This window comes from Gigantopelta aegis, chromosome 1, assembly GCF_016097555.1.
Source record: "Gigantopelta aegis isolate Gae_Host chromosome 1, Gae_host_genome, whole genome shotgun sequence".
In the NCBI taxonomy this organism is placed as follows: Eukaryota; Metazoa; Mollusca; class Gastropoda; order Neomphalida; family Peltospiridae; genus Gigantopelta; species Gigantopelta aegis.
In genome coordinates this window covers 20,852,930-20,876,807 of record NC_054699.1, presented here as the reverse complement: position 1 = coordinate 20,876,807, position 23,878 = coordinate 20,852,930, and the positions used below count along the sequence as shown (strand labels likewise).

The window sequence follows — 23,878 nt, the reverse complement described above, 5'->3', positions numbered from 1 at the left end:
TAGCAGCAAGGAAGGAATCTTTTATTATTTATATGCACCATTCCACAGACAGGACAGCACATACCACAACCTTTGATATGCCACTCTTGGTTCACTGGTAGGGAAGTGAAAAAATCACAAATCGGAGAATGAGTCCACTAAGGTGTCATTAGCCCAGAAAATAAGTAACAGTGCCATCAGTCTAGAAAAGAAGTAACAGTGCCATAAGCCCAGAAAATAAGTAACAGTGCCGTGAGCCCAGAAAATAAGTAACAATGTCGTTAGCGCAGAAAATAAGTAACAGTGCCATCAGCCCAGAAAATAAGTAACATAGTGCCATTAGTGCAGAAAATAAGTAACAGTGCTGTTAGCCCAGAAAATAAGTAACAGTGCCATGAGCCCAGAAAATAAGTAACAGTGCCGTAAGCCCAGAAAATAAGTAACATAGTGCCATTAGCGCAGAAAATAAGTAACAGTGCTGTTAGCCCAGAAAATAAGTAACATAGTGCCATTAGCGCAGAAAATAAGTAACAGTGCTGTTAGCCCAGAAAATAAGTAACAGTGCCATGAGCCCAGAAAATAAGTAACAGTGCCGTAACAGTGCCATCAGCCCAGAAAATAAGTAACAGTGCCGTCAGCCTAGATAATAAGTAACAGTGCCGTCAGCCTAGATAATAAGTAACAGTGCCGTCAGCCCAGATAATAAGTAACAGTGCCGTCAGCCCAGAAAATAAGTAACAGTGCCGTCAGCCAGAAAATAAGTAACAGTGCCGTCAGCCCAGATAATAAGTAACAGTGCTGTTAGCCCAGATAATAAGTAACAGTGCTGTTAGCCCAGATAATAAGTAACAGACCATCAGCCCAGATAATAAGTAACAGACCATCAGCCCAGATAATAAGTAACAGACCATCAGCCCAGATAATAAGTAACAGACCATCAGCCCAGATAATAAGTAACAGACCATCAGCCCAGATAATAAGTAACAGACCATCAGCCCAGATAATAAGTAACAGTGCATCAGCCCAGATAATAAGTAACAGACCATCAGCCCAGATAATAAGTAACAGTGCCATGAGCCCAGATAATAAGTAACAGACCATCAGCCCAGATAATAAGTAACAGTGCTGTTAGCCCAGATAATAAGTAACAGACCATCAGCCCAGATAATAAGTAACAGACCATCAGCCCAGATAATAAGTAACAGACCATCAGCCCAGATAATAAGTAACAGTGCATCAGCCCAGATAATAAGTAACAGACCATCAGCCCAGATAATAAGTAACAGTGCCATGAGCCCAGATAATAAGTAACAGACCAGCAGCCCAGATAATAAGTAACAGACCATCAGCCCAGATAATAAGTAACAGACCATCAGCCCAGATAATAAGTAACAGTGCATCAGCCCAGATAATAAGTAACAGACCATCAGCCCAGATAATAAGTAACAGTGCCATGAGCCCAGATAATAAGTAACAGACCAGCAGCCCAGATAATAAGTAACAGACCATCAGCCCAGATAATAAGTAACAGACCATCAGCCCAGATAATAAGTAACAGACCATCAGCCCAGATAATAAGTAACAGACCATCAGCCCAGATAATAAGTAACAGACCATCAGCCTAGATAATAAGTAACAGTGCCATGAGCCCAGATAATAAGTAACAGACCATCAGCCCAGATAATAAGTAACAGTGCCATGAGCCCAGATAATAAGTAACAGACCAGCAGCCCAGATAATAAGTAACAGACCATCAGCCCAGATAATAAGTAACAGACCATCAGCCCAGATAATAAGTAACAGTGCCATGAGCCCAGATAATAAGTAACAGTGCTGTTAGCCCAGATAATAAGTAACAGTGCTGTTAGCCCAGAAAATAAGTAACAGTGCTGTTAGCCCAGAAAGTAAGTTAATTTAAAAATGTGTTGTGAAGACTTTTTATGTCATTTATTTATTAAGGCTAAGTATTGCCCCAGGGGAAGGGTTTGAGGATCAGAAAAACAAGAAACATTGCCCATATAAAGGTTAACGCTGTAATAAAGAAAAAGTTAAAAACAGACCAAAGAAATTTGTTTGTCAAGTTGTAGTGAAATATCAAAAGATGACATTATGTTTGTTTTCATTGGCAGTAGAGGTTATTTCAATTCTATACTCTTCAAAAAAAGTAGTGAAACCTGAAATGTTAATGTTAGTATCAACTATTAGACCAAACATACATTTTGACCACAGACATCCTAGTAAAGAACGTGCAGGTCTGTTTATCAACACACTGAAACACATTCCATTGTTTGCACGTTCATCACGCAGTTGCCCCGTACACATGCGTGGGGTGTCATTCTCGATTTTGACAATTTCCAGGAAGGTCGATTAATCACTGTGGAACATTATTTCTGTTAATCGTTTTCATTCTGTTGATCATACAGTTGTTGTTGTTTTGATTTTAGTCATTTTCATTGTTTGAATTTGCAATTTACTGATAAAAACCCCGTCAAATTTCACTTTTGACCCCAATCGTCCTTCAAGATCTTTGGTGGTCATAAAACCTACTGTAATACTGAACTACCGATTGTAATGTTTGCCCAATTAATTCACTATTATCATATAATCATTCCCCACAGCTAATATACCTTACAATTTGGGCAATTGTAAATTCTTATTAGAGTTCCCCTACTTTTTTTGAAGAGTATATAAAAATTATTGAAAATACGGTATCAAAATAGTTTTTCAACTAAAATGAAAAATGTAATTAAATAATGATTTAATTTGTGAGGTTTGTCCCGACTGCAGCTGTGTAGTGATGTACTGAAAAAAAAAGAATCAAAAATAAGGTAATGTATGAATATAATGATGTTGTCCTTGTTTTCGAATAAAGTTTGAAATATTTAGTGTACCGTAGGTACAAAATGTATTTTATAAAATGTTTTGTGGAGCTTACGTGAAAAGTTGAAATAAACACATGTAGTAATAACACTTATTAAACTGGGAAGACAAAGTATACATTAAAATAGATTTAAATTAGATAGCTAATAGTTTGTTTTGTTTAACGACACCACTAGAGCACATGATTTATTATCGGCTATTGGATGTCAAACATTTGGCAATTTTTATATATAGTCTTAGAAAGGAAACCCTCTACATTTTCCCCATTAGTAGCAAGGGATCTTTTATATGTACCATCTCACAGACAGGACAGTACATACCATGGCCTTTGATATACCAGTCGTGGTGCACTGGCTGGAATGAGAAATAGCCCAATGGGGCCCACTGACGGGGGTCGATCCTAAAACGACCGCGCATCAAGTAAGAGCTTTACCACTGGGCTACATCATGCCCTTTATATAGTAATAGTTAATAATTTGTATTATAAAGTAAACGTTTCACTCAGAAGAACCCATTTTACTTAGCAGGAAAAAACCTGCTCTCTATTACTAATTATTACTATAACCTCATTCTGTTTTTCACCCTTCCCCAGGCTACGTATTTTAGGGTAGGTACGGCCTTTTATCCAGCAATCACTGTATACATTGGCAAGATATGATGACTAGATAAATCTCTATATTTTCGGTCACTGACCAAAAATGTAGGTCACATGACATAGGTCCGACTCGACTCGAGTATTTCAGAGTAGATTTCCAAAAAACATACTCTTTAAATCAGTTGTTGAAGTACAGTAAATACAAATAACTTTTAGTTTTGCGATAACAATACAAAACTTGTATATTTATTTATGAATTAGAGTTTGGAAACGCTTTTTTAATTGACAGAATGTAGCTAGCGTCTTACAATAATGACGTCATGTATTTGTATGACGTCATACGGCAAAAGCCTGGCTAGGTTGACAATACTCGATTTGCTTACACAGAACTAGAATAAATAACGATTTTCCGATTATCCCTGTAGCATTGCAGGATAAAAGAAATAACTGGTTACTGTCTTAAGATATTCGGATTTATCCTGCTCAGGTCGAATGGCGTATGCATCTTGGCAGAGCCTCGCTGCATTCGCCATTCTAACCTTCGCAGGATAAAGCCGATATCTTAAGATGTAACCAGTTATTTCCTATATATACACTAGTCGGGTAATTTGTGTTGTCAGTCAGTGTCCATCTGTTGAAGTCTGACCTGACACGTGGCCATGAGATATTATTGTGTGTTCATGTGAAAGATGGTCGTATCCTCGGGCAAGTCTTCACTTATCTTCGCTGTTGTACTCTCGGCTGCTTTCTCTATATATCGGATCATTTACTCCTCTGTCTAAAAGTCCGAACCAGGGGCCTAATTCACTAAACTCTCGCAACTTTGTGATCTCACAGTGCAATGCTAAAAGACTTGCAAAGAGGATGCTTTGTTGTCTAGCAGAGCCTAAGATGGCTTTGTGAATTAGGCCCCACATTGTTAACAACTACGATAAGTTTCTCTCCTTCCTTTAATTACTGTTAGATTTCCCCCTAATTTTGTCCAGACACAAATCGTAAAAAAAATCATGACAGTGACACAGATTTCACATACGAAACTGTAATGATGTCACCAATATCGACTTTGCTGAGATTGCATATGGCAAAATACATGCAGTTTTTTTCCTTCTGCCATTTTGCTTGTTTATGGCATATTCTTCAAGAGGGGTGGGTCGATATGACATAATCTAAAAATGTCACGACATGCGATAAGATATAACACACTCATCATGATGTCAGATTAATTATGTCACATACTTAGAAGGCTTTCACCCCTCTTAAAGAGTATTCTATAAAGAAGCAAAATGGCCTACTGAAAAATTGCATGTGTTTCATCTTAGGAGATCTTAACAAAGTCGATATTGTCGATATGGTTTCAGTCTAATATATGGAATCTGTGTCAGTGTATTGGGTTTTTTCAAGATTTATGTTTTGACAAAATGTGGACAAAATCTAATGGTAATTAAAGGTAGGAGAGTAATTTATCGTAGTTGTTAACAATTTGGTTCAGACTTGAGATGTCAACTAGGTTCCGAAGGTTCCTCTGTCCCAGCCGTCCTTTGAACTTATAGTCTGTCCCATCATTCCAGTGGTGTAGGAAGGTGCCAAAAGGGGGGGGGGGGGGGGGGGGCACACTTTTATATTTGCACATTTTACACTATAATAAAGCAAATATAAAGCAAAATATGTGAAAAGTGGGGGGGCACATGCCCTCCCACTTCCTACGTCAGTACATTCTATAAACAAAATTCTTGTAAATAATATCTGGTTTCACATAACAAGAAAAATAAAAGTGTTTTGGAAATAACCATTTTTTATTTATAGTTTTGTGTGCAATTTACAAATCAGTTGGCTCAGAAATCAATAACTTGTAGTAAATTCCATAGCATGACAAAAGGTGTACCCTCTGTGGGACGGACTATACATATTTCAATGGCTAGAAGAAATTTAGTTTATATTAGTGTAATAGATAAATCTGGTGTTGTATTCCTGATTAAAATTGCTATGTCAGCTCCAAATATAATATATAAATCAATTAAACCAATTCTCTGAAGAAAGTGGATGAAAAGGTAAATTTGACCATTCTGGCTTTTGTTTCCATGGTATGTAATATGGAAAATGTAATTATACAAGTGTAATGAAAAGATAATAAAGAACCTATTGTTAGGTTTTATTCAACTCAAAACTCACTAACATGACAGAATTGTCGCCATAATATCGACTAACTACCAGTCCTATAATAATGTTTAAGCGTAACACTTGCGAAACACAGTTAGGTCTCACACCATGGAATTAATCACAGTGATATTTGAGTTTACGAAAACAAGTTATTATAGCCCCTGACATAACATCGGCAAGAGGAACAGTAAATATACATTCCTTGTGACAGGAAAGGGTTATGAGTAGTTCTTGAGGCCTAAAAAAAAAAGATTGTTTGTTACAAACAATGTGTCCAGGAACCTGGCCCTACCTAAAAAAAAAGGCCAATCCTTTTTTTATTTTGTCAGTTTATCTTCTTCTTCTTCTGCGTTCAAGCTATAGTTGATCATGCTTTAGATTTAGAGTCCGGTTGTGGTGATAAAAAACGCTGTCTCTGTCAAATCTTCTTTGGAACCCCAAAGCTTGACAGCCAGTGTTGCTCCGTTTGGCCAGTGCTTTATCCTGGCTTCATCATTGAGGGGGCAGAATTGCAGGATGTGCTCTAGGGAATGTGGTCTGTCAGTTTATGTTTTACTAACATTTAAAAAAAAAAAAAGGTACATGAAAAACATTTTATCTGTAATCAATTTTAAATCTGTAGTAAATTTTAAAATTATTTTAATCAAAAATTTACTTAATTTATAACTGTCACATGTACAGTGTAAATGATACATCACACGCCATATATTTGTCATATTTTATATGTTTTATTGCCTGGCTAAGTACTTTAAGACATAACTAACAAGGTTAAATAGGTACATGTCTGTCATATTAGGTCTTTAAGTCATAACATGGTAATGATATATTATGTAACATTGGGCCTTTAAGATGTGTAACAAAGAAACAGGATATCATGTGATATTAGGGCTTTAAGACACGTGTAACAAAGTAATAAGATGCTTTAAGATGTGTATCAAAGTAACAAGATACTAGCCAACATTACAGCTTTAAGATGTGTAACAAAGTAACAAGATACTTGCCAACATTATGGCTTTAAGATATGTAACAAAGTAACAAGATACTTGCCAACATTACCACTTTAAGACCTGTAACAAAGTAACAAGATACATTATGGCTTTAAGACATGTAACAAAGTAACAAGATATCAGCTGACATTATGGCTTAAAGATGTGTAACAAAGTAACAAGATATCAGCTGGCATTAAGGCTTTAAGATGTGTAACAAAGTAACAAGATATCATCTGACATTAGACTTTAAGATGTGTAACAAAGTAACAAGATATCAGCTGGCATTATGGCTTTAAGATATGTAACAAAGTAACAAGATATTAGCTGACATTAAACTTTAAGATGTGTAACAAAGTAACAAGATATCAACTGGCATTAAGGCTTTAAGATGTGTAACAAAGTAACAAGATATCAGCTGGCATTAGACTTTAAGATGTGTAACAAAGTAACAAGATATCAGCTGGCATTATGGCTTTAAGATATGTAACAAAGTAACAAGATATTAGCTGACATTAAACTTTAAGATGTGTAACAAAGTAACAAGATATCAGCTGACATTATGGCTTTAAGATGTGTAACAAAGTAACAAGATATCAGCTGGCATTATGGCTTTAAGATGTGTAACAAAGTAACAAGATATCAGCTGACATTATGGCTTTAAGACATGTAACAAAGTAAGATATCAGCCAACATTACATAAGTAACAAGATATCAGTCAACATTACGGTTTTAAGACCAGTAATAAGGTAACTAGATACCAGCCGACATTATGGCTTTAAGACATGTAACAAAATAATAAGATACTAGCCGACATTACGGCTTTAAGACATGTAACAAAATAATAAGATACCAGGCGACATTACGGCTTTAAGACATGTAACAAAATAATAAGATACTAGCCGACATTACGGCTTTAAGACATGTAACAAAATAATAAGATACCAGGCAACACTACGGCTTTAAGACAAGTAATAAGGTAACTAGATATCATGACCCCAATCTGTAATTACCTCAGCATCACAATATCGATCCACTTGCTACATGCCAGAAAGTGGCAAGAAAAAATCGATAATAAAATTGCACATGTACTCGCTAACTGCACACTGGCATCAACCGTAGTAGACGGACCGACCTACTTTGGGCGCAACACAAAATCGATGACATATTAAGTTGGGACACGATATACAGCTTATAGAGATCTCAGAATATAAATCTGGCCGAAAGGTGCTGGTTTACAAAAAAAAAAGAAAAGAAACGTTCTCTTTAATTTAATACTTATTAGGTGTCCAGATAGTTAGTCTAGTACATCTGGTATGAAATTGTCAAAAAAGTTTGTTTTGTTTAACGACACCACTAGGGCCTCCACGAATCCAAAATATTGGACTCGAGTACTCGATGGTCAAACTCGAACCGGACCCGAGTACCCGATATTTACACTAGATGATAATGAGACTAAGGAATAAAGTAAAATAGCATTATGCATCTTAATTCCAGCGCTGAACATGGATGCCAAATCATGCCATTGTATTGCATTCAGAAACCAGTGGATGTGTTCAGTGTTGTGACGGACGGCCAGATTAAAAGAGAAACTAGTGCATGATCTTATAATTATTGTGTAACTTATATCGTTGATTATCTACTGCTGAAATTATTGTCCTACATTGTCCACTGTATTATAGTTGATCATTGTATTCCACCTTGTAGACACGGGTACTCGAGTCCTGTAAATTTGTTCGTTTAACGTAGAGCACATTGATTAATTTGTTTGTTTCTTTTGTTTAGACTCGACCCGACCCGAGTACTTTTTGGACGACACCACTAGACACACTAGAGTTTGTTTCTTTTGATTAACGACACCACTAGAGCACATTGATTAATTTGTTTGTTTCTTTTGTTTAACGACACCACTAGAGCACATTGATTAATTAATCACTGGCTATTGAATGTCAAACATTTGGTGATTCTGACTCGTAATCATCAGAAGAAACCAGCTACATTTTTCTTAATGCAGCAAGGGATCTTTTATATATATGCAATGAGCGGGACGTAGCCCAGTGGTAAAGCACTCACTCACTAAAGCACGGTCGGTTTGGGATCAGTCCCCGTCGGTGGGCCTATTGGGTTATTTCTCGTCATAGCCAGTGCACCACGATTGCTATAACAAAGGCCGTGGTATGTGCTGTTCTGTCTGTGGGATGGTGCATATAAAAGATCCCTTGCTACTAATGGAAAAATGTAGCAGGTTTCCTCTCTTTGACTTTGTCAAAATGACCATATGTTTGACATCCACTAGCCGATGATGAATAAATCAGTGTGCTCTAGTGGTGTCGTTAAACAAAAACTTCTTCTTTTATATGCACTTTCACATGTAGACAGGAAAGCACATATGGCCTTTGACCAGTTGTGGTGCACTAGTTAAAATGAGAGAAAAAAATGCAAGCAGCTGAATAGATCCACTGAGGTGATTCGATCCTGCGACACAAGCACCCTCAGGGGAGCACTCAACCGACTGACCTAAATCCTGCCCACTCAAATTGTCAAATTCAGTTTGATGGCAGTTTCATTCATCATGGTGTAATTGTATAGTAATTGTAATGCTTATTTGAAATGGAAAGTGTTTGTTTTATTACATTGTAGCACATATATGTTAACATTACCACTGTCTAGTGTGTAACATTATGGCCATTGCAATATATATATATATATATATATATATATACCAAGGCAATAAAGTTTAACAATTTAATACTGCTACTTTGTATTTTAAAAGTACATACCATAGGCATTAAAAATGGGGGTGCAGAGGGGCACTGCCCCCCCCCCCCCAACTCTGAGACTAGGGAGCCACAATATGTACTCTCATTTAATAAGTGCCCCCCCCCACCCCACCCCAGTTGCTGCCATCTTCCGACATTATGCATACATACATGTACATCTGTAATGAAATGAAATGACAGTTATAAATGGATTTCATCTTGACATACTAAAGGATTGTATTGAAAACCTCCTGTTACTTATACTGACAAATGATGTATCAGTTAAATCCAGTGTCTGATTTCACTTTGAAAGTCGCAAGTTTTCTTTTATTTTTCACTTTCAAAGTCACAAGTTTTATTTTATTTAAGCACATTTAACTTCACTGCTAAACATCCTGACCTGGATGGAAGAGCAGAAATGGGCCGACATCTGCGCCCATGACAGGTGTGCACTACAACAGCTTGCTCTGAATGTGTGTGTTAAGCCCAGTGACCTGACCTAATTGTTAAACTTTTTTTTTTTTGACTTAATACATATTATGTGACATTTGGTGTAGATCTTGAGAGAGAAAACACATTGTGAATGTCACATACCAGGGGCATAGCGTGATCTGGAATTGGGGGGGGGGGGGGGGGGGGGTGTCCGAATATGAACCAAGTGGACCCTTTTTCTATTTTGTTTTTGCACCACCAGAAACTCCATATGTATAAACCTGTAAGTTTTAGTTCTGAAAGCGGACCATTTGCTTCAGTCTACGCCCCTGCATACATGTAGGCTACGGTACTTCTACTGAATGGCAGCGAGGGATCTTTGATCTGTTAAAAGACTTTTATTTTTCTCATGGAACAGCACATGAGCTGAACACTACTTCTGTCAGGCGGGACGCAGCCCACTGGTCGGTTTGAAATCAATCCCTGCCGGTGGGCCCACTGGGCTATTTCTCATTCCAACCAGCGCAGTACGACTGGTATATCAAAGTAGGGGCGTAGCGTGATTTGGACCTGGGGGGTGGGGGGGGTGGGGGTGGGGGGGGGGTTTCGAATACGAACCAAGCGAACCCTTTTTCTATTTTGTTTTTGCACCACCAGAAACTCCATAAACCTGTATACATGTTGTAGTTCTGAAAGCAGACAAATTTGTTTCAGCGGGAGGGGGTGGACTTTGTCTGAACCCCCCCCCCCCCGAAACCCCCCCCCCCCCCCCCCCCCCAGCCTACGCCCCTGCAAAGGCTGTGATATGTGCTATCGTGTCTGTGGGATGGTGCATATAAAAGATCCCTTGCTACTAATGGAAAGATGTAGCAAGTTTCCTATCTAAGACTATGTCAAAATTACCAAATGTTTGACGTCCAGTAGCCGATAATTAATAAATCAATGTGCTCTAGTGGTGTCATTAAACAAAACAAACTTCTTTTTCTGCTTCTATCTTTGACTACATACATGTATGGTTTTGTTAGTTTTTATTTTTAATAATTAATATGACTATTGTTATTATTATTGTTATAATTAGTAATCAGGAAAAATGTAGTGGGTTTCTTCTGGGATTGATCCCCATTTGTGGGCCCATTGGGCTATTTCTCATTCCAGCCAGTGTGCCACGACTGGTATATCAAAGGCCATGGTATGTCACATGTACTATCCTGTCTGTGGGATGGTGCATATAAAAGATTCCTTGCTGCTAATCGAAAAGAGTAGCCCATGAAGTGGTGACAGTGGGTTCCCTCTCTCAGTACCTATGTGGTCCTTAATCATATGTCTGACGCCATATAACTGTAAATAAAATGTGTTGAGTGCATCATCATTAAATAAAAAAATTCTTTCTTCTTCTTCAATTGACTCATTTGGCAAGGGACAATTAGTTGGGTTTTTGTTTATTTAGTTATCTCTCTTCCTTACTGGAATGTGCTCTGACCATACCCTACTTAATAATTAGGTCAAACACTGTGATAGCTTTGTAGGTGTGATAGCTTTGTAGGTGTGATAGCTTTGTAGGTTTTTGCCATCTGCCACTAGTGCCAACTGTCAACACCTTTAAGAAAGGTCTCAACAGTGTAAACAAAATTTGTATAACATTTTTAAGCATGTTGGTTCCAATGAATCAGTAGAAATGGCATGTAATATGATATTTCGTTGAAGTCAGTGACATGAGATCATCATTTTGGCTTTATAACTTCTGGCCCATTGGGCTGTTTCTTGTTCCAGCCAATGCACCACGACTGGTATATCAAAGGCCGTGGTGTGTGCTATCCTGTCTGTTGGATGTTGCATATAAAAGATCCCTTGCTACTAATGGAAAAATGACATATTTTTATAGAGTAAACCTGCTACTTACCAAATGTTTGACATCCAATTCTGACATGTAGTCATCAGAGTAGACCTGGTACATTTTTCCATTAGCAGCAAGGGATCTTTTATATGCAATGGGCGGGACGGGACCCGTGGTAAAGCACTCGCTTGATATGCGGTCTGTTTGGGATCAAGCCCTGTGCGATGGTGCATATAAAAGATCCCTTGCTACTAATGGAAAAATGTAGCAGGTTTCCTCTCTGTGACCCTGTGAAAATGACCATATGTTTGACATCCAATAGCCGATGATTAATAAATCAGTGTACTCTAGTGGTGTTATTAAACAAAACAAACTTCAAATGTGATAAAGCACTCACTTGATGTGCAGTTGGTTTAGGATCGATCCCCGTCAGTGGGCCCATTGGGTTATTTCTTGTTCCAGCTAGTGCACCACAACTCTCTCGCTCTCTCTCTCTCTCTCTCTCTCTCTCTCTCTCTCTCTCTCTCTCTCTCTCTCTCTCTCTCTCTCTCTCTCTCTCTCTCTCTCTCTCTCTCTCTCTCTCTCTCTCTCTCTCTCAACCAAGTATCAAGATAACCATATATGTTACAGTCTATTTCTTTCCTTGTACTCGATGAGTTAGCAAAATGAGTCAAGCGGACATTACTCACTGAACCCTGTTAACCAGAACGTCACTAGCTTGAGGACACTGGACATGGATTTGGCATTTAGTTTATAAATGTTGTTGACAGCTAGTGTGAACTAGTGATAGCAGGTTCGGTAAATTCAGTACACTGCGCTTTCTCTCTCTCTCTTTCTTTCTCTCTCTCTCTCTCTTTCTCTCTCTCTCTCTCTGTGTCTCTCTCTGTCTCTGTGTGTGTGTCTCTCTGTCTCTGTCTCTCTATCTCTCACTCTTATTCTCATTCTCATTCTCTGTCTCTGTCTCTCTGTCTGTATATCCAATGTATTTTTGCTCATGTTAATGTAAATAATTTTCCATTTTGTGTTGTAGTATATATAATATTTATTTTTCGTATATGCGAAATTATTGGGAGGTAAAATCCAGTTTGGGCTATTACAAACATTAGGACGACAACAAACACCTTGTTTAAATACAGATACTGATATTCTAAACAAGTAAATATATTCACGGGTGTAGGCATCTTCATAAATCAAGGCTAATATTCGTTCCTCGTATTCAGCCTTGATACATGTCATTAAGAAATCGTGCCACAAAATGCTTAAATTTCATTGGATGCGATGAGATCTGATTGCAACGAATCGCAACGCTCCTTATAGATTCCCTTGTTATTGTAAACAAAGATGGCAGCGTCAGCGTCCGGCGGTTAATTTTTTATATTGCTTTCAAGATTGTCACATGTTACCGATGCTGTGATTGGTCAGCGATGTTATCGTGTAAGGGACATAATCGGTGTTACAAATTTTCTTTCAATAGAGGGCGCTAGTAGTGGATATCAGTAATCTTGACTACATGTATCAAGGCTGAATACGAGGAACGAATATTAGCCTTGATTTATGAAGATGGGGTGTAGGAAGATGCACACATGTATATATATATATATAAATACATGTAAAAAAAAATATATATCAAAGCCATCACTACTGCTACAAAGTAGAGGGGTACATACCCCCTTGCCCCCCCCCCCCACCCCCACCCCCCAGCTTCCTACACAAGTGGTATTTAATATGTAATTTTAATCATCAAAAATACTTTTTAGTCAGAAACATCTTACAATGGAAGCAAACTCGGAACCGCCCCTTTAAATATATAACATTATAGAAAACACCATTCAAACCATTGTAAAACTACAAAGCATTGCGTGTACACCCACCCATACACTATGTATCATGTACAGGGCTCTAACAAGCTTAAAATTGGTGAGGTGAGGGGGAACAAGTAATATATATATATATATATATATACTCTTCAAAAGAAGAAACGCAAAACCACATTGTCGTAACATTTGGAGAATTGATTTAATTATTGAATGGTGAGTCCGATAATTACCAAATGTTGCAGGATTGTTCACAATTCACTCTAGTCCATTGTGAGTAAGTGATAGGACACACCACCAAGGTCAAGGTCATCTGGAGTCAATACCGGGTGTGGCCTCCGCGTGTGTTGACAACTGCCTGGCACCGCCTGCCCATTGAAGCAACCAGAGTACGGATGACGTCCCGGGGGATGGTGGCCCACTCGGCCTGCAAGGCTGCTGCCAGCTCGGGCAGGGTCTGGGGCTGTGGTTGTCGCTGTCGGAGGTGTCAGTCCAACTCGTCCCATAGATGCTCAATTGGGTTCAAATCCGGTGATATCGATGGCCAAGGAAGGACATTAATGTTGTTGTTCTGTAGGAAAGCCGTTGTGAGACGTGCTGTGTGAGGCCTGGCGTTGTCATGTTGGAACACTGCGTTGGCGTTGGCCATAACTGGAACGATGTGTGGCCGGAGGATCTGGTCAATGTAGCCCTGTGCATTCAGGTTGCCCTGCACGTGGACCAGGTCAGTTCTGCCAGTGTGTGAGATGGCTGCCCACACCATGACACTACCCCCGCCGAATCTGTCCACTTCCTGCACGCAGTTTGCCGCATAACGTTCACCACGACGCCTATACACGCGACATCTTCCATCATGACGTCGGAGCAGAAATCGGGACTCGTCACTGAACCACACCTGTCTCCATCGCAGTTGAGGCCATTGTCGATAAATCTGGCACCACTGCAGTCGGAGTCGACGGTGTTGTGGTGTTAAGATGACACCTCAAACTGGACGTCTGGCACGAATTCCTACCTCACGTAGGCGGTTCCGTACGGTCTGGTCGGATATCCTGCGCAAACCTGGTATTGCTGTGGCTGTGGAGGTGGCAGTAGTCAATCGTTCCCGAAGGTGGCGTACCCGGATGTAGCGGTCCTGCCCGGGGGTAGTGACCCGTGGTCGACCGGATCTAGGGAGGTCACGTGTTGATCCATGTTGCTGGTAACGGTCCCACAGTCTGGAGATGGTGCTTGGGGACACATGGAATGCCCTGGCAACGGCCGTTCTGGATTCGCCTGCGTCTAGTCGGCCGATGGCATTGTTTCTCTGCGGTTCACTGAGACGTGGCATGTCCTGGATTGTCAACTGTCGGCCAGATACAGAGGCCAGGCAAGCGAACACCCTGCACTTTTATACTGTCGGTGTTCATGTTGCACGTGCAGACAACGCACGTGCAGTGGTGACATGGTTTGCACGTGGCTGCATTTTTGCGAATATTCACATTTTGGAACTTTATTGTACAGTAGCTGCGTTTTATCGAATGTAACCGTGGGAATGTGTTTGGGACATGCAATGACCTTATATTCACAAAGCATGAACCGGTAGGAAACATAAAATCGGAGTTATAACCCATTTGTACCCTTTTGCGTTTCTTTTTTTGAAGAGTATATATATATATATATATATAATTTTAATTTTTTTTTAAATTTTTTTTTTTTTTAATATTTTTGGAAGGGTATTTATTCACCTGCCTTTGCCACCCCCAACTACAATGTAGGTACACCCCTGATGCAGGTTTTTTAAATAGGCCTTCTATAGATAATAAAAACCAAGCCAATCAGAACTGAGATAATGCGTCTTTGAAATCTAGTGCAGTTTTCTTGCGAGATCTATGCGCACACAATCTTAATTTACAGGCAAAAAAAATAATCGATAAATCTCATCGTGCCACAGTTGACGCAAGACACGAATATTGTTGATACCTTTCTGAACTGCAGCTGTAGGAAACGGTCAAAATCCTAACATAACCTACTAACTGTCGTATGCTAACAGTGATGAACATGTAGATAAACACATATTTCTTAGAATGTTCCATCAAAGAGGGATGGGTACTGGGTAATATGGACAAATATTATATGATGTGTACATGTGTGTCTGTTTTTTGGTTTTTTAAATGTATTATATGAAGTAATCTTGTGATTTTGTAATTGGATTTTGTATATTATTAAGATTGAATTTTTTTTTTTTAAATGATTATATTTTTAGTTTGTTTTTCATGTAATTTTGTAGTTTTGTAATTGCATTTTTGTATATTATTAAGATTGAAATGTTCATTTAAATTATTATATTTTTAGTTTGTGTAAACGTGAGTTTTTTTTATCGGTCCTTAGGCTTGAAATATACCGAGAAAACGAAATAAGGGTAGACCAGATTTAATTTCCTACAAGGTTAGTAATGACTTGGTTTTGTAGAGTAAATTGATGTAGCTATTTGCATTGTAATGTCTGTAAAAAGTACAAAGATGTTTTTGTTTTATGTAACAGTGTATTGTTTATAAGTCCACAGACCTGAAATGCAAATGTATACTGAGAAAACGAAATATGGGTAGACCAGATTTAATTTTCTGCTAGGATAGTAATGACTTGGTTTTGTAGACTATAAATTTAAGTCGCTATTTGCACTGTGATGTCTGTATAAAGTTAAAGTTTGTTTTTGTTTAACGACACCACTAGAGCACAGATTTATTAATCATCTGCTATTGGATGTCAAACATTTGCTAATTTAGACATATAGTCTTAGAGAGGAAACCCGCTGCATTTTTTAAATCTGTAGCAAGGGATCTTTTATATGCACCGTCCTATAGACAGGATAGCACATACCATGGCCTTTGGTGTTGTCTGTACAAAGTACAGAGATGTAATGTGGGACTAAATGTCAGTAATTTACAGTAAGATTGAATGTCAGTAATATGGTTAAGTTTCTGAAACTAAAGATGAGGGTTTTGGCTGCAGTCATTCTTTCCTCATCATTTTTAGTACCAAAAAAATGTGTTTTGTTTAACGATGCCACTGGAGCACATTGATTAATTAATCATCATCTATTGGATGTCAAACAATTGATAATTAAGACAAGTAGTCATAAGAGAAAACCTGCTACATTTTTCCTAATGCATCAAGGGATCTTTTATATGCACCATCCCACAGACAGGATAGCACATACCACAGCCTTTGATATACCAGTCACAGTGCATTGGCTGGAACGAGATATAACCCAATGGGTCCACCGATGGGGATCGATCCCAAACCGACCGTGCATCAAGCGAGTGCTTTACCACTGGGCTTCGTCCCGTCCCCCAAACAGGGCTTTTAGTAAAAAGAAAAAGACTGATATTCGGTATCCATCATTTTTTAACGATATACATGTATCTGTATATATAAATATAAAAATCATTTACATTTTACTAGTATTTTTACTTCTGTTTAGGCCACTGCTACATGTGTGTTTGTTTATTTGAAAGGGTTGTACCTAGTGAGGTGTACTGCAGTAGGGGCACATCTTTGTTAGTCTGGAAAATACCATATAATATTAGATTATTACTGCACCCTGATTCCAGTTTACTGTTCTTTATATATATATATATATATATATATATATATATATATATATATACTCTTTCATAGAAGAAATGCAAAACCACATTGTCGTAACATTTGGAGAATTGATTTAATTATTGAATGGTGAGTCCGATAATTACCAAATGTTGCAGGATTGTTCACAATTCACTCTAGTCCATTGTGAGTAAGTGATAGGACACACCACCAAGGTCAAGGTCATCTGGAGTCAATACCGGGTGTGGCCTCCGCGTGTGTTGACAACTGCCTGGCACCGCCTGCCCATTGAAGCAACCAGAGTACGGATGACGTCCCAGGGGATGGTGGCCCACTCGGCCTGCAAGGCTGCTGCCAACTCGGGCAGGGTCTGGGGCTGTGGTTGTCGCTGTCGGAGGCGTCGGTCCAACTCGTCCCATAGATGCTCAATTGGGTTCAAATCCGGTGATATCGATGGTCAAGGAAGGACATTAATGTTGTTGTTCTGTAGGAAAGCCGTTGTGAGACGTGCTGTGTGAGGCCTGGCGTTGTCATGTTGGAACACTGCGTTGGCGTTGGCCATAACTGTAACGATGTGTGGCCGGAGGATCTGGTCAATGTAGCCCTGTGCATTCAGGTTGCCCTGCACGTGGACCAGGTCAGTTCTGCCAGTGTGTGAGATGGCTGCCCACACCATGACACTACCCCCGCTGAATCTGTCCACTTCCTGCACGCAGTTTGCCGCATAACGTTCACCACGACGCCTATACACGCGACATCTTCCATCATGACGTCGGAGCAGAAATCGGGACTCGTCACTGAACCACACCTGTCTCCATCGCAGTTGAGGCCATTGTCGATGAATCTGGCACCACTGCAGTCGGAGTCGACGGTGTTGTGGTGTTAAGATGACACCTCGAACTGGACGTCTGGCACGAATTCCTACCTCACATAGGCGGTTCCGTACGGTCTGGTCGGATATCCTGCGCAAACCTGGTATTGCTGTGGCTGTGGAGGTGGCAGTAGTCAATCGTTCCCGAAGGTGGCGTACCCGGATGTAGCGGTCCTGCCCGGGGGTAGTGACCCGTGGTCGACCGGATCTAGGGAGGTCACGTGTTGATCCATGTTGCTGGTAACGGTCCCACAGTCTGGAGATGGTGCTTGGGGACACATGGAATGCCCTGGCAACGGCCGTTCTGGATTCGCCTGCGTCTAGTCGGCCGATGGCATTGTTTCTCTGCGGTTCACTGAGACGTGGCATGTCCTGGATTGTCAACTGTCGGCCAGATACAGAGGCCAGGCAAGCGAACACCCTGCACTTTTATACTGTCGGTGTTCATGTTGCACGTGCAGACAACGCACGTGCAGTGGTGACATGGTTTGCACGTGGCTGCGTTTTTGCGAATATTCACATTTTGGAACTTTATTGTACAGTAGCTGCGTTTTATCGAATGTAACCGTGGGAATGTGTTTGGGACATGCAATGACCTTATATTCACAAAGCATGAACCGGTAGGAAACATAAAATCGGAGTTATAACCCATTTGTACCCTTTTGCGTTTCTTTTTTTGAAGAGTATATATATATATATATATATATATATGAATATATATGTGTGTATGTGTATGTGTATATATATATATATATCGTGACTTACTACTAATTACATGTATGTTATATGTCTAGGGTATAATATTTTCTCTGAAATTTGTCTTGGAAAAAACATTGCACTCACTGGGTAATTCAGTGTTTTGAAAAAAAAAAAAAAAAAAAAAAAAAAAAAAAACCACATGAAAAAACACCAGTATTTTTATCTTAACTACTAAAATCCCCCAAAGAAGTTAATGTTCATTGTACTGATAAGTTAAAAACAAAATGTTTTGAATTTTGACATTCAAGTTGAGACATTTCCAACTGAAAATTGGGAAATTTAGAAAACACATTTTTCAGACTACACTGTGACGTACATGTATAGTTACAGTGGGTGTTTGTTATTTTTCAGACTAGACTGTGACGTATAGTTACAGTGGGTGTTTGTTATTTTTCTGACTAGACTGTGACGTATAGTTACAGTGGGTGTTTGTTATTTTTCAGACTAGACTAGACTGTGACATATAGTTACAGTGGGTGTCTGTTATTTTTCAGACTAGACTGTGATGTATAGTTACAATGGGTGTTTGTTATTTTCAGACTAGACTGTGATGTATAGTTACAGTGGGTGTCTGTTATTTTCAGACTAGACTGAGGTATAGTTACAGTGGGTGTTGGTTATTTTTCTGACTAGACTGTGATGTATAGTTACAGTGGGTGTCTGTTATTTTTCAGACTAGACTGTGATGTATAGTTACAGTGGGTGTTTGTTATTTTCAGGCTAGACTGTGATGTATAGTTACAGTGGGTGTTTGTTATTTTTCAGACTAGACTGTGATGTATAGTTACAGTGGAGAATCTGCCAGTCAGATGGATGCTCACTACCTGGATTCCCACATCGCTGAACGCCTGGCCTCAATCGCGATCCCGGGATCTCTGCATCACTCAGGAAAACAGGTAATTCAAACTAGCTGAACATGTGTGACTGTCTTAAACAAACAGGCCAAAGTCATGAATAGGCATTTATGTAGCATGTTTCATTTGAAGACGTCATACATGTCAGAATTACCAAATGTTTAACATCCAATAGCCAGTGATTACCGTATATCTTCGCCTGTAAGTCGATCTCGGCTATAAGTTGAGTCCCTAATTTCAAGCCCTGAAAATGTATTTTTTTATTGACCCGTTTATAAGTCGACCCATGAAAAACAACTTATAAATATTGAAGTATTTCTTATTTTCAGCACATGAGAACAATAATGTACAATATTTGAACAAAAGAAAATTATTTTACAAACTTCGGTTTTCACGTTTTGTACATCGCAATCAAACTACATGGCATCAAAACGAAATATTCCCTTAATAGAGAGTGAAAGCTGTTTGATTGTTACCGTATGGCACTGTACAGCATGGTTTTGTGCACAGACAACAACTTTATTTATAAACACTGACAACAGATCACTAACATAAAACTGAAAGTACATGTATCATCATCGGTTTATCACATGTTTTGCCGCCATATTAATACATGTAAGGGGGATAACTCTGGAAAGTACATTGGTTTTTGTACCAAATGATGTGTGTCCCTATTGCTCTAGTGAACTGCAGAGATCAGTCTAAGTTATTTTAAGGGAAAGCTCAGTAATATTCATGAAGTTAATCACCGACAAAACATTGTTTGAACAACCATTAATGCCGGTGACCAGATTTCAAAATAAACTCAGGCAACAGGTAGTTAGTATTGTTTACATTTTTGCTATTAGTGATGGCTGTTATTTTAACTAAGTGGACTGTTGTCTTGGCATGTGAGTGAGATCGCACGCCTTCTCGCATAACCAAAAAAAAGGTTATAAAAAATAAATGTGTCAAATTAACATATTTGAGTATAAATACAGGGCATACTTCAACAATAAAACTTGTAAAATAATCCCCAAAACGGTAATATTTTTGGGTGAAATTTTTTTACCCTCTATAAGTGGACCCCCCCCCCCCCCCCCAAGTTATAAAATAAATTTTGGGTGAAAAAAATTTGACTTATAGGCGAAGATATACAGTAATCAGTTAGTGTGCTCTAGTGGTGTCATGGGGGCGGGACGTAGCCCAGTGGTACAGCGCTCGCTTGATGCACAGTCAGTCTAGGCGGGCCCATTGGGCTATTTCTCATTCCAGCCAGTGCACCACGACTGGCATATCAAAGGCCGTGGTATGTACTACCCTGTCTGTGGGATGGTGCATATAAAAGATCCCTTGCTGCTAATCGAAAAGAGTAGCTCATGAAGTGGTGACAGCATATTTCCTCTCTCAATATCTGTGTGGTCCTTAACCATATGTCTGATGCCATATAACCGTAAATAAAATGTGTTGAGTGCATTGTTAAATAAAACATTTCTTTCTTTCTTTCTAGTGGTGTCGTTTAACTTTAACCTTTTTAACTCTAAGACTAATAGTTTCAGACATGAGTCCTTTTGTAGATGGTTTTTCCGACACAAGTTTTAAGAAATATCATTCATTGGAGCAAGCTTTAGCAAACTCCAAGGATTTATTTTCTTGAGATGAGTGTAAAAAAAAAAAAGCTTTAGCAAACTCCAGAAATATTTTCTAGTTCAATCTATGGAGATTTAAAGGCATATTGTCACAGACCACTGACTTATTAAATGGCCTAACAAAGTATTACCTGAACAAAAATATAATTGATTTCCCCCTAAATGTACCTTATTGAAACATCTACGTAACCACCAGACCACTTATTAATGATATTTTGTGAATATAACTGAATTATGGCAATGGTCCATAATTCAAATACTAAAATTGCCAAGAGAATTGACATAGATTTCACTCCATCATGGTTCAGTTAAAGTGATGCAATAGCTAGATTTGGTTTTCAAAGATTAATAATTCCAATCTCTAAAAATCCCTTTATTATAAACCCTTGGATTGGTCAAATTCGTATCACGTGACGATAAAAACTGGCATTCATAGCACCATGAATCTCAGTTTAGCACTATTTTTGGCTATATAGCCGGAACTACTTTATGAATTATGTCAACAAAGGAATCCCCGAGGAATTTCCTTGAGATTCTATTTTTAGACATCAAACAGTAATCGTCTGCTGTCAAACTTCTAAACATCTTCACATATAAATTATACCATACAAAATAGGTCGCTTCAGACATTTTTATTAAAGGTTAAAAGTTATTGAAATTACTTACGTTATATGTTTATAGTGAATTCAAAATCCCACAGCTAAAAATCTATTTTGCCGATCCAAAAAAAGTATATAATTCCAATGGAATTTGGTATTTTACAAAAGCGATTTCAAAAACAAAATTCAGTCAGTTCATGCCAACCATTAGCAGTAACGCACATTCAACAACATTGTAGTATGACGTACACAACACATAGTTTCTAAGTTTGCGCGCCACGGCGATGCAATCTTTAAACGAGTCGGGTTTTGAAACTAGGCATATCATGTACATGTCGGGACACAGGAACGAAGCTTCAATTCGAAGCTACAACAGAGAATGTTCCACTTTCCAAAAACGAAACATGAGCATGGCACTGTCAAATCTCAGGAATACTTGTGTCGCACCACTTGAAGTCACACATGCCAAAACCATCCTGTGTTGCCAATTCCACAATTACAAGGCCAGTAAACACAGAAACTCGCGACACACCTGTTTCATCCATTTCCGGAAACATTGAAACCACTTTCTCCATGTCAAATCTATCAACACATGGAATTATCACGCATTCAAAATTTTATAACTGTAATTTCAACGTTGTAATTGGTAAATCTGGACAGTAATCAAAAAATGGCGCCCATCCACAGTTCGTAGTTAAATATTCATACACCAACCGCTTCACATATAAATTATAGCATTATAGGTTAAAAGTTATTAAAATTACTTACGTTATATGTTTCTAGTGAATTCAAAATGTTTTTAGTTGGTATTGACATTTAATGCAAAAAATTAATATGAATTGTATTAATGATTGTAACATTGTCATTCTCTCACTCGGCTATTGACGGAAAAAGCCGAACCACCATAGGGATTCCGCTAATGTTGAGTATGAATTTCGTGTTAATAAAATAGTAAATAGTTGGAAAATAGAGTTCACTTTTTATTTTAAAGAGCTTTACATTAATGACATGGTTATGTGTTTGGAATTATAAGAATTGAACGTGAAATTTTTAAATGTAATTTTTAATTATTATCCATTTTTAGAGAAATAAGGTTCTTAAATCTGTGACAGTATGCCTTTAAGGTCAATCTCCCTCTTTAGATGACATATTTCTAATAGTAAAATTGTATTTACATAAAATAGGGGTAGTGAATTTTTAATCGTTGCTAGTAAGTTTTTTAAATCACTGATCCCATGGCTAGCAGATTTTTATAAAAATTCTAGAAGCCCTGGGAACCAGTTGTACTCTATAAACCCAATTTTTATTCTTTCTGCTCCAACTAGTGCCCCACAACTCGTATGATCCATTCTCGCTCCAGCCAGTGCACCATGACTGGTATATCAAAGGCTGTGGTATGTGTTATCCTGTCTATGGGATGGTGCATATAAAAGATCCCTTGCTGCTAATTGAAAAGAATTGAAGTGGCGACAGCGGGTTTCCTCCCTCAATATCTGTGTGGTCCGTAACCATATGCCCAATGCAATATAACCCTAAATAAAATGTGTTGAGTGTGTCATTAAGTAAAACATTTCCTTCATTCCATTCTGACTGGGGGAAATTGGATATAAAAGATCCCTTGCTGCTATGTGGTAGCTAGGGGAGGGAATTAGTTTGGTGGTAAAACAGTCACCATATACATGATCAATCTACTTCTCCACAAAGGTGTGAAACACTTTTGGTATATACTGTCTTGTCTGTGGGATGGTGTATTTCAAGATCCCTTACTGCTATTGAAAAGAGTAGCCCATGAAGGGTTGGCAGAGGGTTTCCTCTCTCATCCATCCATCCATCCATCCATCCATCCATCCATCCGAACATCCATCCATTCATTCCTTCATTCCATTCCTTTATTCTATTTGTTTCATCCATCTATCCATTCATATATTCCTTCATTCCATTCCTTTATTGCATTGGTTTCATCCATCTATCCATTCATATATTCCTTCATTCCATTCCTTTATTCCATTTGTTTCATCCATCTATCCATTCATATATTCCTTCATTCCATTCCTTCATTCCCTTTTTTCCATCCATTACATGTATCTAGCCATCCATCCATTTCTTCATTCCATCCATCCATCCATCCATCCATCCATCCATCCAT

The 23,878-nt window shown here is 38.6% G+C and overlaps 1 protein-coding gene across 2 annotated transcripts in view; it reads left to right on the top strand.

Moving 5' to 3' along the window:
• Positions 1 to 23,878, top strand: part of LOC121371917 — a 102,109-nt gene that overhangs the window by 29,607 nt on the left and 48,624 nt on the right. The window contains exons 2-3 of one of the 2 annotated variants that reach the window (XM_041498173.1): positions 15,804 to 15,860; positions 19,417 to 19,547. In XM_041498173.1, the coding sequence (XP_041354107.1) occupies positions 19,428 to 19,547 (120 nt within the window). In that variant the 5' untranslated portion in view covers positions 15,804 to 15,860; positions 19,417 to 19,427. The remainder of the gene's footprint in view (positions 1 to 15,803; positions 15,861 to 19,416; positions 19,548 to 23,878) is intronic. The other variant, XM_041498167.1, reaches the window with a different exon arrangement.